Source organism: Lemur catta, chromosome 1, assembly GCF_020740605.2.
Source record: "Lemur catta isolate mLemCat1 chromosome 1, mLemCat1.pri, whole genome shotgun sequence".
Taxonomy (NCBI): Eukaryota; Metazoa; Chordata; class Mammalia; order Primates; family Lemuridae; genus Lemur; species Lemur catta.
Window position 1 is genome coordinate 187,494,796 of NC_059128.1, and position 19,122 is coordinate 187,513,917.

At 32.2% G+C, this 19,122-nt stretch overlaps 1 protein-coding gene across 1 annotated transcript in view; it reads left to right on the forward strand.

Annotated features, from left to right (window-relative positions):
* RSRC1 (arginine and serine rich coiled-coil 1) overlaps window positions 1-19,122 on the forward strand; it is a 399,121-nt gene that overhangs the window by 224,709 nt on the left and 155,290 nt on the right. Inside the window, exon 6 of the mRNA XM_045562125.1 lies at window positions 2,620-2,671. Coding sequence (XP_045418081.1) covers window positions 2,620-2,671 — 52 coding nt within the window. The remainder of the gene's footprint in view (window positions 1-2,619; window positions 2,672-19,122) is intronic.

Here is a 19,122-nt window from a genome sequence, read left to right on the forward strand (position 1 = left end):
ATTCCTTTAACTTCATGAGTATCCTAGTGATTTGTTTAGAAGGATCCTGAGATTTAGAGTCAGAGTCTTAATTTTAGTCCACCATTTACTAGCAGAAGCAAATTACTAAACTGTTTTTATTCTCTGGTTTTATCTTTGAAATATGAGTCCTATATTATAGATTGTTGGAGTAATTAGTGAAAAATAAATAAATCTTAGCAGATGTTTTTATCGTAGACATTAGCCATCAAGAATCTTTCCTTAGGAATGGTAATCACCATATTTTGAAGATAGTGGTTATAAATGATAGGAGGAAGAGGGCTGCTATGGAGGAAGATTTCATGGGGTAGAAGACTTTAGCAATATTGTTAATGTTTCATTGGATATTAGGTACTTCTGTATATTTTTCTATGTCCTAAATATTTTTTAATTGTTAAAAAAATCTTTTCTTATGAATACAAAAACTCTTTCCCATGAAATATCTTAACCAATACGGTGTCTAAGATTTTTCTATCAAAGGAAACTGCTTACAAGGACATTCTGAAATGTATGCTTCATAATTCTTAGCTTGCTTAGGACCTGCTAGTCAGAGTATCATTTCCTTCTTGCCATTCTAGTTATGTTATATTGCATGAATTATCAAGTTTCTACTGTGCGTGGCAGAGATTACAAACTATCTTGGAGTTGAACCTAACTTATAGAAGTTCTATGTTTGTTCCACACAGTTCTGTATTGTTTTTCGTGGCGACTTAAATACTTGTGAAAAATTAACAGATTTCATGACCCTAGGCTTGCATTTCTGCATAACTACAATCAGTTGGTATTTGAGTACGGCTGCTTCCTTTAGGTGGGGCACGTGCTTCACAGTTCTGCACTCTCTGTGCTCCCTGATACTAATGTCAAGTGTCATTTGCCGTTTATTGTCATAAATGTTTGTGTTAACTGCTTGGTGCCTGTAGGTATTTTAGTTTATGACTGTTAGATTATATTCAGTAGATATCATAGTCTTCTATTGATATTTTGCTGTGATATTTTAATTTGATGTCATATATTTCCAATACTTTATAACTTTGTAAAGCATACTTACATACATTTTCCCTATAAACATATGACATAAAGTACTCTTTTTTGTTTGTCAACCCCTTCTCTCATATCCAATAAGTCCTTTCATTTTACCAATTTCTCAAATCTGATTCTTCCTGTTTGACCTTTTTGCTACTGCTTCGGTCAGGCCCTCATCGTCTCACCTGGAGTTCTTTAATTGCCACCTAACTGAGCTCCTTGCCTCTAGTAACATTCTTTTTCATTCATCCTCAAACATATTGCTAGAATGATGTATCAAAGCGTAGATCTGATCACATCACCTCTCTGTTAAAATTTTTCTAAGCCTTTCCATCCTGTATGGCAGGAGTTGGCAAATTTGTCCTTATAGGTCCAGATATTAGATGTTTTAGGCTTTTCTGGTCATAGATTCCTGCTACAAGTACTCAACTCCTCTTTTTGAGTTGAGCACAAAAACCACCATAGACAATGTGTAAACAAATGGTATGGCTGCATTCCAGTAAAACTTACTTACAAAACTGGGTTGCTTGTCTGAGGCTATAGTTTGTTAATCCTTGCTCTGTGATATAAAAGGTTTTCCCTGTCTTCTCATTTGTCACATTGACTGCTCCCCCATCTTGTTTCTTACAGGTTTTTCAGAAGCACAATTTGAATTCTTAAACTTTTCTGAGTATAGGATATTCTTTCTATATCCAATTATTTAATTATTTTCATTAAAGCTGGTTTTTTACAAATAGCAAAATATTCTAATGTATCACATAAATTGTTAATTCCAAAATGATGGTTTTCATACATAAAAATGGGATAATTTAGTTTATTTACCTAGTTTATTTAGTTTATTGCTGACATCTTTACAAATGTGGTAAAGTCAAGGCTTAAGTATTAAGAAGAGTTTTTAACACATCTTTAACAGATCATTCATGAAAGTTATAACTTTGATAACAACCCATGTTAGAGTTTGGATACTATCAATATGTTATTCAAAAATCGCAGATTGAAGTCACTGTAGGAAAGTAGTTTAGTTTCAACATAGTCAACTCTATTAAATCAAAGCTCACTGAAAAGAACAATTTTAGGGCAGTTAGTAGGAACTGAAAGCATATAAATCACGTTGTATCCTCTCTTCATCGCAATTGCACCTTTCTAATCCAGTTAGGAAAGCAGAAAATATTTGGTTTTAGGGTCTGACTTGCCTGAACTATTGAACTTCAAGTTGCTATTAATATTTAAATTCTAATAGGTCACTTGCATGTTTCCATATGCAAAGAAATAGCACAACTTGAGAATATGTTGTTAAATGTGTGTGTTTTGCCTCATTGTTAAATTGCAGTTATTTATGTTATTGATGATTGGTACAATGCTGGGTAGTAAACAAAACTTCTTTTAGGGAAAAAACTGAAAGAACATCATTCTTGCATCATATGTGCAAGATGCAAGATATGGCTGGATATTAGTATTGATTATGATAAAGCTCTCTAAATTTTCTGATACTTGCATAAATATACATTAATTTAAAGTTCCATCTATTAAAACTGACCTGTAACTATCTTTTATGGTTGATTTTTTTAATTTTTTTAGCCACCAGCTGAACAGGCCAAAGCCAGACTACAGCTCGTTCTTGAAGCTGCTGGTAAGTGTTAATAATTAACTTTAATGAAGTGAAAAAGTAACAAATATATCCTAGGCTGTTAGCATGCTTACAGATGAGTCAAAGAGAAAACTCCTATTCTCATATATACTCAAAATGTATGAGATCTAGATTATATGTATGTCCTTGTATTATCGTTATTTATTGCTGTAGTAAATTGGTAAATATTATGCTAAAATTTCATTCTTTACCTTTTCATTTATAAAATTGGCTTCAATTTTAACTTTCCATTTTGATGAAGTTCAATTTATTATTATTATTCTCTTTTGTGTACTGTGCTTTTGGGGGCATGTTTAAGAATTCTTTGACTAACCCCAGATCATGATTTTTTCTAACATTTTCCTCTGAAAGTTTTATGGTGTTACATTTTACATTTAAGGCTATGATCCATTTTCATTTTTCTATAAGGTATAATGTTTAGGTTGAGATTTTCATTGTTCTAAAGGAAAGGATGTCAGTGTCATTTAATAATTCCTCCAATTACATTGAAGCAACTCATTGGACTATGTGTTCTGGATATCATCTAAACTTAAAATGCTATTTGTTTTGTTTTTCAATGGTACAGTAATGCTATGACTTTGATTTTAGATATCATGCCCAGTAGCATATAGACATTAAATACTTTACCTTTTAAAAAATGTATAAAATCCATGTTATATTTTCTAAATACTGATACTTTACTTTGAATCTTAATGTGCTCTTTAAAAATGTATGTGCAGATATAGTAGTAACATTCATGGGGTGTTGGGCAGGTGGGAGGGAGGGGGAAGGGGTGGGAAAATTCACACCTAATGGGTGCAGTGAGCACTGCCTAGAGGATGCACATGCTTGAAGCTCTGATGTGGGTGGGGCAAAGGAAATATATGTAACCTAAACATTTGTAGCCCTGTAATATACTTCAATAAAAAAATTATGTAACTTATTCAAACAATAAGTTGCCAAAATTAGTACGGTAGTTCCCCGTTTTACAGAGTGGATATGTTCCAAGGCCCCCAGTAGATGCAGGAAACCACAGATGGTACTGAACCCTATATATATATATATATATATATATATATATATATGTACTGTGTTTTTTCCTATATATACATACCTATGATAAAGTTTAATTTTTTAATTAGGCACACTAAGATTAGCAGCAACAAAATAAAGTAGAACAATTATAACAGTATACTATAATAAAAGTTATGTGAATATGGTCTCTCTCTTTTAAAATACCTTGTATTATATTCGCCTAATTTTAGACCACAGTTGATCATAGGTAACTGAAACCGAAGAAAGCGAAACTGCAATTGCAGATGAGGAGGGACTACTGTACATATTTCTTAAAATTATTGATTTTTTACAGATCTACAAAGAGCTCATCCTTTTCAGCTAGAAAAATGAGAATTCTGTTTTAACATCAAAAATAATTTCCAACTACCAATTGATAGTAGTTACATTTTTAGTATTCATTGATCAAGAAAATACATATGTGCATATTGATTGAAGAATCTCTTGCATTAGCTCTTTGTATTCCCATTTAAAGTGCTCACAGTCTAAAGACTAGAAACACCAGTATGAGTGATATACTAGCTTCCTGAATTTATTAAAGAAGTAAGTTAACCATATAAGTATAAAAATGTTTTAATTTTGATGCGGAGTCTCTCTACCCTTGCTATGTTACTTTAAAAATCACTTCTATTTTATGTATTTATCTTGTTCAGTTTAGCTTTAATTACATACAAAACATTATTTATTAAATTTTGCTTGCTGGCATGTTTTTCATATTTGACTCTCAAATAAATATGGTATGGGATAAAGCTAATTAATATGATTTTCTATCATTTATATAAAATGCATTCATTCTTCAGTAGCATTTAGCTTGGCAATTAGCTTTGAAAGAATATTTCCAGTTCATAATTTGAATATTGACAAAGGCTCGCTTTAAAGGAAAATATTTGTGTTTTGTAGCCCAGAAAATATTTGTTTCCACTGATACAATTATAAAGAATTTTTTCATAGTTTTGTACAGCTTTTTAAAAAATCTTTTAATATGACTTTGAAACACATTATAAAAAAGATCTCACAGTCCAGACCTCACAGTGTTTATATCTGTCCCAGTTGTCACCTCTGATTTTTAAATTTAGCATTCTAAATTGTATTAGTTTAGGATAAAGAGTTAGATTCTCTGAATTTGGGAAATAGTCAAAATTATGACAATTTTCAAATTAAAATATTTTAGCCTGTGTAAACAAAGAACAGATGTTAGCTAAATGTAGAATTATTTATTTAATCATTTTCTTCTTGTTGAACATTTATGTTGTCTCCAGCTTTTCTCTCTTACCAATAACACTGTAAGGAACATCTTACACATTGTATTATATATATTTTAGATTATTTTCTTGGGATTGATTACTATAGAAATGAGTTTATGAGGTTAGAGGGTATTAATATTTAGAATGTTTTTTATACATTTTTGCGTAGTTGTTTTACAAAAGCACTGTGCTACTTTTCATTGCTACTGGTTAAATAGTCATTTTTATCAGATTTATCATATCTATTTGATTTTTGATGCCAATACCATGAATATATTGCTTTATAATATGATGTAACATATTATACCTTTTTGAAAAGCATCCAATATTGTTTCTAATGAGCACTTGTGGCCTTGGAGGGGGAGGCAGATGGATGGATAGGGGAGGAGTACATAGGCAAATATAGAACTTATTTTCAAGGTTCTAGTTCTCTGTTTTGGTGATGAATTCAGGGTGTTCATTGTATTGGAAATAAGTAAATAGATGAAGGAGAGGATAAGAAGAACCTGAGCACAGTCTATTAAGTTTTGCGGTTAGAATCCAGCCTAGTCCCAAGGTTGAGATAAATGGATAAATGGTTGAGATAAAAAAGAACTTCATAGCTTTTTAATGGTACAATAATATTCCTCTGTGTGTGTATGTGTCTGTCTGTGTATGTGTGTGTGTATATACATATAATATGTTTATCCTTTTATGAAAATTGTGACTGTTTACACCTTTTGGTTCCTGTGAATAGATTTACTATAAATATGCATGTACATGTACATGTTTGAGAACCTGTTTGCAGAGTTTTTTTGATGTATACTTTGGAGAATAATTTGGGGGTCATTTGGTAACTCTGTGTTTAGCTTTTTTGAGAAATCACCAAACTGTTTTCCATAGCAGCTGAACCATTTTACAGTTCCCTATTGTCTCAACTAGACACATCACACATTTAAGTTGCCTGTTTGAAAATATTTAGGTTTGGGTACTTCTCTGTGTCATAATTTCCTCATATGTAAGAGGGAAAGATAATAGCTATCTTGTAGGGTTGTTGTGAAAATAAATATTATAATATATAAAGTGCCCAGCCCAGAGCATGACAAGTAGTAGCCACCAGAAAATTTTTATTTCCATATTGGTTTTTGCGAATACCACTGCTAGATGATTCTTTCTCAGGTACCATATGATAATGCCACTCCTTTGCTCAAAGTTATTGACTGGCTCTCAATCACAAAATCAGTTTTATACTTCTTTGCTTAAGATTCTAAGGTTCTGTAGAGTGGATCCACAGACTTTTCTAATTTTATTTTCTAGAATTCACTGCTATACTTCTCATTGTTCTTTGAGTTACCCATATTCTTTTTACCTGGGAATCTTCACACATGGTTTTTCCCTTCTGTAAATGTCTCTCCTTCCTTTTCCCCTCTTCAAGCACTTAAAGACCTCTTTAAAATAAGATTTCTACATGATTTCCCTGATCATTCCAGCACATAATCTTTCTCTCCTCCTTTGAATTCTTTTAGTCTTTGTCCATGCATTCTGTTTACACTGATATTTACTCATATACCAGTGATATTACTATTTAATTGTTTCATAAATGTTAGACTTATTTTTCCAATGAAATAAACTTCTGAAGGTTAGGAATCATATTTAAAACTTCTGCATCTTTCCCAGCAGTGTTAATAACATGTATAGTCTATAGTGATACTATACCAAATAAAATTCCAGCTGTTAATCTTTGGTAAATAAGTCATTGTGGAGGAACAAATGATGTAGATATTTGAAAATTAAACCTTCAAATGCTGATGTGCTCATCTTAGCCACTGTATGATATATTTTACAATAAATATACTAAAAATTTCCTGGCTTTTAAAGCAGAAGATATATGATATAATCTGACTTTTTAACTTAAAATGTAAGGTAGTGTTTGACAGAAAAGATAACAGAACCTGATTAGCAAACAGAACGAGGAAAGATAGTAAGTTTTGTTAAGGACTTCTTTGTCTCCATCATTTTTACTCTCACTGTTGTTTGACTTGATGGCACCATTCTAAACGTTGTCTGGGTTTTCCACAAAAACACAGTATCATCTTATGCCAAGTGTGTTTGCTCATGGGTTTGAAGACAGTTTTGAAGCACAGATTTTTCCAAAACATAAGTATTTTTCATCAACATGAGAAGACAACACTTCTCACACAATTTTTAAGGTATAATTTTCTTTGAAGTCTTCTTAATATTTTACTTTTAATATAATTATTGACACATGCAACCTTTAGAATTATATTTCTAATGTTATAAGAAAGGGTAGAAATTTCTTTTACTATATATATGGTAAAACAACTTATCTTAAAATCTGTGTAATAATTATTCCATTTCCTAAATAATACCTACAACCTTTTGTATTGTGCCTTATAGTTTCAAATCACTTTCATAAATCTTTATCTTTTGACTCATATCACTGCATGGAGAGCTAATTAACTCCATTTTACAAAAATCCCAAAAGCCTAAATAACTTGTAAAAAATTATATAGTTAATAAATAAGTGGCAGAACCAGAACTCAGCTCCAGTGGTTTATGACTCTTGAGCTATTTCTATCTGTGGGTTAAATTCCTCAGTTATGTTGGGTAGAAAGAAGGGTGATAGAAAATATTACCAAACACATACCTTATTCTGTTAGGCTTAGTTCTACAATTACCTTTCAATAAAATAATTTCTGTCCTCAAGCCTTTGATTCTAAAGGAAGTTTTTTTTTTATTACACAAAAAGATTAAGCTTTCATTCAGGAAAAAGTAGTTTTCCCCTAACTGTAAAGAGTATTCACAGTAGCTAAATTTATAACTTTGAAAAATCAAGGATAATGTTATGATCACCAATATTTTATTCTTAAACCTAGCTCTGGACATGCATTTCAGTGACCCTTCTCGGGTTAGAAGCTGGTTAATTAAGTGTTGTAAAAACACAGATTAGTTATACATACAAATGCACTATATCCAGGTGTTAGCTGTGCTTAGGAATACTCCATAAGTGTCTCACCCCATCCCAATTCTTCAATTGAGATTTGATTCTCTTAGTTGCCCATTAAGTACCTGTAAGCCAAGTCCTGACCCTTTCTTCATAGCCATGTGGTTGTAGAAGTCACAGCACTTCTCGAAAGTCCATTCTAGCGTTAAATATTTGGAATTCAAAGAATTACAAATGAGATTGCCTTGATAATGTTGTACTGTTTCCGGGGAGCATAGAAAGCTACTCTGCTTTACCCTGATTTAAAGCTGACAGAGGTTTTGTCTGTAGGTTTCTGACCACTGATCTGTGGCTATGAGAAATAGGCTGATTAATCGTGAGAGAGGCTTTCATGTTAGGGAAAACCTCAAAAAAGAGCAAGAGATTGAAAAGTTAATTTCTACTTCTTATAAATAAATAGTTTTTAAACTTTTTTTTCCCATGTAGACTTCTGCTTGATTGTGTGTTGGTAGTCCAGATTTATATCCAGCTTCACTAACAAATTTTGTGAGCCTAGGCATATCACTTCTCCTCTACTGCCCTTTAATTCCCTCATCTGTAAAATGGAGATATTAATAAATAGCACATAACTCATAGTACATTGTTGATATAGAGTTTAAATAAGTTAACGTTTGTAAAACACTTAGTACAATACTTGATACATAGTTAAGTATTCAGTACATATTAGCAATTAGTATGAAAGGCAATATAGTATGGTGGTGAAGTTCTCAAGTCAGATAGTCTGGGTGCCATTCCTAGCTCCCCTATTTACTGATGAAACCATAGGGTAGTAGTTAAAGCCTACTCAACTTCAGTTTTTCATTTACAAAGTGGGAATAATAATAGTAATAATATAAGTACCTTATAGAGTTTTTATGAGAACTAAACAAATTAATACAATAAAATCTTTAGAATAGCAACTAGCATATAACGGAGCATTCTATAAATGTTAGCTAGTAAGTGTAGGAGTAGTTTTTTATGGCATCAGCAGGGTGGCTTTATAAGATAATTAAAGAAGAAAAGTTGAGCCACATATCCTCCTTGTACCAGCATGCTTATGCTGTTAAAAGACATTATCAGGAATTAAGAGGAGTGCTTTCATAAAAAAACAAATGAATAAAAGCCTTAAATAGTTTAATTGACTTGGGCATTGGTTACAGCGTTTTTTCCTATCAAGTATGGTTATACAAACTTCAGAAATTCTATATAAAATTAAATAGTTTTAATATAAAATCAAATTGATAATTGTTAATTTAACTTCCAGTTTCCACAGTGATCATAATTTTTGACGTTGTTTTAATCTAAAAATATAAAGTTAGTGTTTCCTAAAGAGAAATGTTAAGTAAATTGCTTTTTAAAAGTATAAGTTATTTATTTTAGCATCAGTTACACATTTATGTTTGAATAGCTATTATTTACCCCTAATAATATTTAGTAAGAAGAAAGCTATCAGCTAGAGTCTAACAATATCACAGCAACTTGCCATGTTTGAGCAGATGTTAAGCAGACAGTAGTTGAATGTTAATTTTGAGAGGGTGATATGTTTAAGCCTAGCTGAAGTATGTTGCATGTGGGCTTTCTAGACTTGAGCACAATGCTAGATCTCTGGGGAGAATTTTAAAGCTAAACCTCTTTCTTTTGGGTCCTCTATATGGACTCTCTCAAGTCAGTATAAAGCAGATCATCCCTAGGCTAAAGCCCTCCAGCTTTTGTTATTGGGCTCTGTAGACCTGTAATTAGGCCTCCTGGCAGGCCTTGCAGGCCAGTTAATGGTCATATGGAGTTTCTGTGAGGCAGACTGGCTTTGTATAAATCCTGGGTAGGAATACGTTTATGGGTCACTTCCTACCAGGACCATGCTTTGTCCTTATGCCCTGCGGGCTGACAGGGAGCAGGTTCCCTTGACCATGGACTGTTCAGTGTGCAACTCAAAATCTACTCCACTAATCCCCAGTGTAAACAGAGGATTTAGAAGGGCTTCTGTCACTTACAGTTGCCAATTCACTTGGGTGTCTGTGAATTTATTTTCCCCGACTTCATTATTAAAAGACTGACAAGTGTATAAGATTTGGATGCTTGTTTATATATCAAATATGCAAGTCTTTTTCAGTGGTTTTAGAATCATTGTAAATAATTTATCTATTGTAGAATTATGTACCAAGTTTTTTTAGAATTAATTACCCTTTAATATTTTTAAATTTAAACCATTAAAAAATTTGAACTAATAGTCAACCTTTTTTAATAGGGGAAATAATAGGTCTGTTTTTTGTTTTTTGTTGTTTTTTTTCAATGAGTAAAATAACATTATGTAAAGAAATTTGCCAAAAAGGGATGAATGTGACTTTCAGATAAGTCAAAGAAATAATTAATGTAATGAAATAAAAAACATAGTCTTTTCTAGACTATACATTTTATATTAAGTAAAAATTCTATTTTAGTGTAACAGAGCTTTTGAAAGGAATATCAGATCATTTTACAAGTGCTTAATAAAAATGTGATTTGTGAACTATTTAAAATAGAGTGCTGTTTATTGAGCATATACTATGTGGTTATATATATATACATTTTTACATATTTTAAATAATTGATCCATGTTTTCTAGCCAAGCAAAATATTTGAATTTTAAGAAAATCATGATTGAGATTTTTTTTCCATTTTATTTAATCCTTTTTTATTACGATTTTTGTCTTTGTTGCTCGTATTACATTAGGATTTGATTCTAAAATGCTAAGTCTTGAGTGCACACTGCAAAAAGGAACTGTCACCTGTCTTCCTATGAACTATTTTTTCTTTTAGGGGAAAATCAAATGATGAATACTTTCCCAGGTCTGATGTAGTAAATCATTGCTTAGTATTTTACATTTTGTGATGTAAAAACGGGTCATGACAGATGTGGCTGAAAGACCACATACGTAGACTGTATGATTTTAGTCTGGTGGAACTAATAGGATCACTCATTACATTTTAAACCCTGTGGTTTCTTTTTTCTTTCACAATAAAAATTTTTTAAAAAACTGTTTAAATAGAGTGGCCCTTTTTGTGTGTAAGTACAGCATCTTCTCCTAAAGTAGAAAGAGTTGATGGCAACAAATAATCTTTTCTCTCTTCCAAAAAATTATTTTTTAATGTTTATTTAGTGTTAACTGTTATTTTTTAGTTTTTTTGTCATCCCATAAAAGTTAAGATTATGTTATATTTTTATAAAAGGTTTCTTTGAATTTTGCTTAGCAAAACTAAAAAATATGTTCCTTAGAGAATCTAAGACCTATGGATTGAGTTACATATTAATAAAAACAAGTTTTATAAATATTCAAATAATTTATGACAACAAAAATACATAATACAGTAGGAAATTTTGGTGTTCACTCACAATTAGGAGAATCAGAGTGTAACTTTTCTTTCTTTTTAATGTACATAATGAACTTATTGAAATGAAAATATGTTTGTGATATATTTTAGAATTTAACAAAGCTCCGAATAGTGTGAAGAATTTCATTCTATTAAAGTTGTTACCAAAAGTTCCTATTTATATTAAAAAATATCTAAGATGATGTATGTCAAAATACTAATAGTGATTATTGCCTCTGGAAAGTAGGATTTAGGGTTATTAAAAATTGTTTTTGGCTTTTCTTTATTTTCTAATTGTTCTATGGTTATGAAAAGAATTTGAAGAGGTCTAGCAAAGGTTTAATTTTAAACATGATAAAATTCCCAAGTAGTTAGTGTAAAATTCAATGAATTTGGACAAGTGTATACAGCTGTGTAACTGTGACCAAAAATTCTGATAAAGAGCATGTACACTACTTCAGAAAGTTCCTTTGTACTCCTTTGAAGTCAATTCTTTCTCCCTACTCCTGGACCTTAGCAACCACTAATCTTGCCTTGTAAATGTAATCATACAGTATGTAGTCTTTTGTGTCTGTAGTATTTCACTTGGCATAATGCTTTTCAGATCTGTTCACACTGTTGTGAGTATCAGCTCTTTTTATTGCTGAGTAGTATTTCATTGTTTGGCTATACCAGTTTGTTTATTCATTCAGCAATTGTTGGATAGTTGGGTTGTTTCTAATTTATGGCTTTTATGAGTAAAACGTATATGAACATTTGAGTACAAGTCTGCAGAAACATATATTTTTATTTCTCTTGAGTAAATACTTAGGAATGGGATTGTTAACGAATAGAAATGGGGTTGGGATTGCTTGGCTTATATGGTAAGTATTGCTTTAACTTTATAAGAAACTGCCAAACTGCTTTCCAAAGTGACTGTACCATTTTTTATATTTCCACAAGCAAGGTATGAGTTTAATTTGCTTCACGTCCTTGACATCACTTGGTGGTGTTAGCTTTTTTTTCTGTTTAATTTTAGCCATTCTATTGAATATGTTGTATTGCATTTACTTTAATGTGCCTCCCCATGGTAACCAATGATGTGGAGCATCTCTTCATACAATCATTTATCATTTCTATACTTTTGTGAAATATCTTCCCTCATATATTCTGCTCATTTTAAAAGAAATTGTTTATATTGTTGAATTGTGGAGTTATTTATGTATTCTGAATACAAGTCAGAAATGTACTTTATAAATATTTTCTTCCATCTATGCCTTGCCTATTTATTTTCTTAACAATGTCTTTTTTAAAATTAATGATTTATATATAGTAAAATGTACCCTTTTTAGTGACAGTTCTTTAATTTGTGACAAATGCAAACAATCAAGTACCAACACTGAAAATCAAGATGTAGAAGAATTCCATCATTCTCCCAAATTCCCCCATGCTCCTTTTTTGTGAACCATTCTCACCACTTTTAACTTCCGGAAACCACTAATCTATTTTTTGTTCCTACACTTTAATGTTTCCAGTATATTATATAAATGAAATAATATAATATGTAGCCTTGAGTCAGGTTTCTTTCACACTAAAGCATAATGCATTTGAGATTTATCCATGTCGTTGCATATATCAATAGTTTATTTCTTTTTTATTGCTGAGTGGTATTCCATTGTATGAATTAATTAATTGAAGTATGCTATAGTTTCCAGGTTGGGGTGATTATGAATTAAACTATTACAACATTCTCAAATAGGATTGTGTGAACATAAGTTTTTGTTTCTCTTGGGATTTTGTTCCTAAGACAGGGATTGCTGGCATAATAATTTTATGTATAACATGAGAAACTGCAAACTGTTTTTCCAAAGTGGCTGAAGCATGTTGTGCTCCCAACAGTTATGTATAAGAAATCTAGTTGTTCCACATCTTTGCCAGTAGTTTCTGTTTTGCTTTGGTAGTGGATGTATAGAGGTGTCTCATTGTAGTTTTAATCTGCATTTCTCCTATGATAAATGTTGTTAAGCACTCCTAATGTGATTATTTACCATGATAGATATTTACCCATTTTTTCAAAGATGGGTTGTTTTTCTGTTGCAGAATTATGTATATTCTGGATAAGTTCTTTATCAAATATATAATTTGCAAATATTTTTCACAGTTCATGGCACATTTCATTCTTTTTACTGTCTTTTGAAGAGCAGAAATTCTTAATTATGGTAAAGTCCATAAGTATCAGAGTTTTTTCTTTGATGCATTGTGCTTTTAGCATAATATTTAAGAAATCTTTGTCTAACCAGAGGACTCAAAGATTTGCCCCATGGTTTCTTATAGAATTTTCATAGTTTATACTCTACATTTAGATCTATGATCCATTTTAAATTAATTTTTATACATGGTGTGAAGTATGGGTTGAGGTGGTTTGCTTTGCATGTGGATATCTCATTGTCCCAGTACCACTTGTTAAGAGATATCTTTCTTCCACTGAATTGCCTTTGTACTTTTGTAAAGTATCAGCTGACCACATATGAGTAGGTCTGTTCTGAATTCTTTATTCTGTTCCATTGATCTGTCTGTCTATCCTTTCACCAAGTACCATACTGCCTTGGTCACTGTAGCTCTACATTAAGTCTTTTTTTTATTATTTCAGCATATTAAGGGGGTACAAATGTTTAGGTTACCTATATTCCCCTTGCCCCACCCGAGTCAGAGCTTCAAGCATGTCCATCCCACAGATGATGCGCACTGTACCCATTAGGTGTGTATATACCCATCCCCTCCCCTCCCCTCCCATCTCCTCGACATCTGATGAATGTTATTACTATATATACACTAAAGTGTTGATCAGTTAATGCCAATTTGATGGTGAGTACATGTGGTGCTTGTTTTTCCGTTCTAGTTATACTTCACTTAGTAGAATGGGTTCCAGCTCTATCCAGGATAATACAAGAGGTGCTATATCACAATTGTTTTTTGTGGCTGAGTAGAACTCCATGGTATACATATGCCACATTTTATTAATCCACTCATGTATTGATGGGCACTTGGGTTGTTTCCACATCTTTGCAATTGTGAATTGTGCTGCTATAAACATTCAAATATGTTAAGTCTTAAAATTGGTTACTTTCCAGAATGCTTTAGCTATTCCAGTTCTTTTCCCTTTCTATATAAATTTTAGAACCAGTTTGTTGATTTCTATAAAACAAATCCAGTTGTAATTTTGATTAGCATTACATTGACTCTAGAGATCACGTTGCGGAGAATTAACATTTTAACAGTAGTAAGTCTTCCAATCCATGAACATAGGATAACATTCCATTTATTTAATTCTTCTTTGCTCTTTGATCAGAGTATTATAGTTTTCATTATATAAATCTTGCATATATTTGTTAAGCTTATTCCGAAGTATTTCATATTCTGCATATCACTGTAAGTAATAGATTTTTGTTTAAGTTTCAGTTTCCAATTCTTTATTGTTGGTATATGCAAACACAATTCTGTTTTGAGTAGTCAACTTGTATCCTGCAATTTCGTTCAGTTCACTTAGAGAGTATTAGTTTTTGAAGATTCTTTGGGATTTTCTACGTAAAAAATCATGTTGCCTGTGATTAGAGAAAATTTTATTTTTTCTTTTCAAATCTGTATACCTTTTATTTTTTATTCTTGCCTTATTACTCTAGCTAGAATTCTAGCACAATTTTAAGTAGCGATAGTAAGATTGGATATCCTCCATTTATTCTTGATTTCAGTGACAAAACATTCAGTCATTCATCATTAAGCAAGATGTTAACTATAGGTTTTTCATAGGTGCCCTTTTCAGGTTGAAGACATTTTCTTCTATCCCTAGTTTGCTTCAAGTTTTTATCATGAATTAATATTTCATTTTGACAAATGCCTTTTCTGCATCTATTGAGATGATCATATATATTTTCTTCCCTAGAAATGCAACAATATATTGCATTTCATTGGTTGATCTTCAGATGTTAAACCAATCTGATTTGCATTCCTGGGAGAAACACCACTTGGACATGATGTATGTTTTACATATTATTGGATTCAATTTTCTAGAATTTTGTTTTATATATATATTGTAGCCAGTATTCATAGCAATTATAAATACTTCATTAAAACCATTTATATGCATGATTCCCTCTAGGTAAGGGCTGTCAACTTAATAGTCCTCAGTAACTAGCACAGTGCCCTGGTATTAGAAGCTTTTACTACCATTGGTTGGATGAATAAATGAATGTCCCAGTAGCCTGTGTAAATGTGCATTTATATACCATTGAAGTTAAATTCTAAATAGGAGGTTAAAAGGATTAATAAGATTGGTTTCTTTTACTTACAGGAACTGGTGAATGTGTTGTTCCATAATAATTTCTCCAGTTTTTCAGTAAACAGTGCTTTGCTTGGCACTGTTGTTGGCAATTGTTCTTAGAGGAATAATGGAGAATATATCTCTAAAACTTAAGTTTACCTTTTCCATATTCTTATAATTGAAAATGCCAAAGCAATTTCATTATGTACACATTGATAATTATTGATTTGTACTTTATGAATACAAGGGGAAAAGGTTGTAACGGACTGGGTATTTTTTTCTTTGGTTGTGAATGAGTGGGGACTCATAGTATCTCTACCCACAGTTGTAGCTCATCTCAGGTGCTCCTACTTATATGTAACGCAATTCACAAAATATCCTAAACCAATGTGGTTGACTTTTCATATGGGACTACCATTTAATTTAGAATTTATAGCTGGATAGATTCACACAGGAAGAGAGATAGAGTGTGACAAAAAGAAAATGGGAGGACACGGGAAGAAGTCTGGGATTTCCTTTGTGTGTTTCTTCCTCACCCTAATCCCTAAGTTGGTAAAGAAAACTCATCCCCAGACATTTAGACCTAGGGTTTTTAACTAAGTAAAATACACCTAATTTTGTCTTATACCAAACCCTGATATGGAAAGGATTAATTGGACTTTGTGATGGGAAATTGATACATGCAAAAGCTTCCAAGCTAGCTTTCCCTAATTCTGTACAGTACATTTAATATAGTCAATGCATCTAAACCAACTTTAATCAAATGATTATCTTATTGAAAAACCTTACATGTCTAATCTTTTCAGAAAATTTTTTATTAGTATCCCAATGATGTGTTATATATGCTCATGAAAGAAAATTTTCAACTTTGAATTAAAATAAGGGATTTTGAATTTAACACTTTTTAAGTTAAATACTTGGTATTTAGTAGTTCCAGTGACACCTCCTGGAAGGCATATGTTAAACCTTATAAAGCCCTTATAATTCTTCATGTGACAGTAGTAGATTCCATTTAAATGTCCTTTTTATTAGCTCTAAGTTATGTTATATGAGGTAATTAATTTTTTCTGCTACAACTCTATTAAGTAATACTTGAAATGGTCATCAATTCTCAGTGTTTTGTAGTAATTTTTAATGGTTTTAAAGCCTTGGGATTTTTAGAATTGTTCTAAAAAGAGGAATTGTTTATTATGTCATTCTAAAGACATTCTGAAAATGTTAACCAAAGACCTTGAAAAGTAAATAGGGCTTAGTAAATTATTGTTCATTAGATGAAAGAATTTTTGTATATATGGATACAGTTTAATATTTCTACTTTTAAAAATTGGGTAAATCTATTGAATAATGTTCATTTAGTAAGGCACGCACATTTATATTACAGAAAATATTTATAAACTCTATAATATGAATTATTAGGAAGATATCTAGAAACATAATGACGTAAATATTTTTCATAATGTGGGTTTGAACATTACATACTTTATTAAATTTTATTTACTATTACCTTTTCACTTTGAAAGAGAATTTTATAGCATTTAAATTAAAAAAAACAATTAGAATGCTCAACATCACTAATCATCAAGGAAATGCAAATTAAAACCACAATGAGATATCACCTTACCACAGTCAGAATGGCTTTTATTAAAAAGTCCAAAACCGATAGATGCTGGTGTGGATGCAGAGAGAAAGGAACACTTATACACTGTTAGTGGGACTGCAAATTAGTACAACCTCTATGGAAAACAGTATGAAGATTCCTCAAAGAACTAAAAGTAGACCCACCATTTGATCCAGCAGTCCCACTATTGGGTATTTACCCAAAGGAAAAGAAGACTTTTTTTTTTTTTTTTTGAGATAGAGTCTTGCTCTGTTGCCCAGGCTAGAGTGCCGTGGCATCAGTCTAGCTCACAGCAACCTCAAACTCCTGGGCTTAAGCAATCCTTCTGCCTCAGCCTCCTGATTAGCTGGGACTACAGGCATGTGCCACCATGTCCGACTCATTTTTTTCTATATATATTTTTAGCTGTCCAGATAATTTCTTTCCATTTTTAGTAGAGACAGGGTCTTGCTCTTGCCCAGGCTGGTCTTGAACTCCTGACCTCTAGCGATCCTCCCACCTCGGCCTCCCAGAGTGCTAGGATTACAGGCATGGGCCACTGCGCCCGGCCCGGAAAAGAAGACTTTTCATCAAAAAGACACCTACAGTCAAATGTTTATTACAGTACAACTCACAGCTTCAAAGATGTGAAATCAACCCAAGTGCCTATCAGTTCATGAGTGGATTAATAATATGTGGTATGTGTATACCATGGAGTACTACTCAGCCATAAAACAGATGAATTAATACCTTTTGCAACAATCTGTATGGAACTGGAGACCATTCTCCTAAGTAAAGTATCTCAATAATGGAAAAACAAACACCACATGTACTCACTATTGAATTGAAACTAACCAGTGAGCACATAGGTGTACAGAAGGAAGTAAAACTCAGGAGAAATCAACCCTAGGGGAGGAAGGATAAAGGGGAAGGGGAAAAAAACCTACCTAATGGGTACTATAAACATTATTTGGGTGACAGGCATACCTACAGCTGGGACTCAAGCATTACAAAAGTGATCCATGTAACCTAAAACAATTGTACCCCCTTAATATTTTAAAATAAAGAAATAGAATTTTTGAATTCATTCGACAATTTCTAATGAATGCCTTTTATATACCAGGTATTGTTTTAGGCACTAGGAATCAGGTGTTTTTTTTTTTCTTTGCCTTGAGTAGTTTCTCAATTTCATTTGCAAATCAATATTTTAAGGGTGACCATCCACAGATCTCTGAGTTCTTTTACTGTGCAGTTCTTTCTCTGGTACTGTGCCCTGCAAACTGTAGGCACTTTGGTCTTCCAGGTGCCCACACTTCATCTTCTCAGACTCTACCTGGATTTCTTTTCCCTGCATTATGGCTGGAAACTCAAGACAGTAATCTGCAGCAATCATAGGGCTTGTCTCCTTTGTCTCCTGTTTCCTGGGATCATTGTCTTTCGTTGCCTGGTGTCCTGTGTTTTGAAAGTTAGTGGTTTTCATCTGCCTTTTTCTTTTGCTTCCATTTTTGGTTGTTTCAGATAGGAGGTTAAATCCAGTCAATACCTGTTACTCCATATTGGTTGGACAGGGAAGTTGGCACATATATGCTGTATGATTTCAATTCTTTTAAATGTTTTGAGACTTGTTTTGGCCTAGGATATGGTCTACATTGGTGAATGTACCATGTACACTTGGAGGGTATATATATTCTACAGGTCTTGGGTGTTGTATAAATGTCAGGTCAAGGTTCGTATCTTTCAATATTCTTATCTTTCAGCACTTTAAAGATAGTCTTCACTGCTTTTTGGCTTCCTATTTTCTGATGAAAAGTTCAGTCATTGAAATCATTGTTTCACTATATGTAATGTGTTGTTTTTCTGTGTCAGTTTTCAATATTTTCTCTTTATAGTTTTTGGTAGTTTGAATATGAT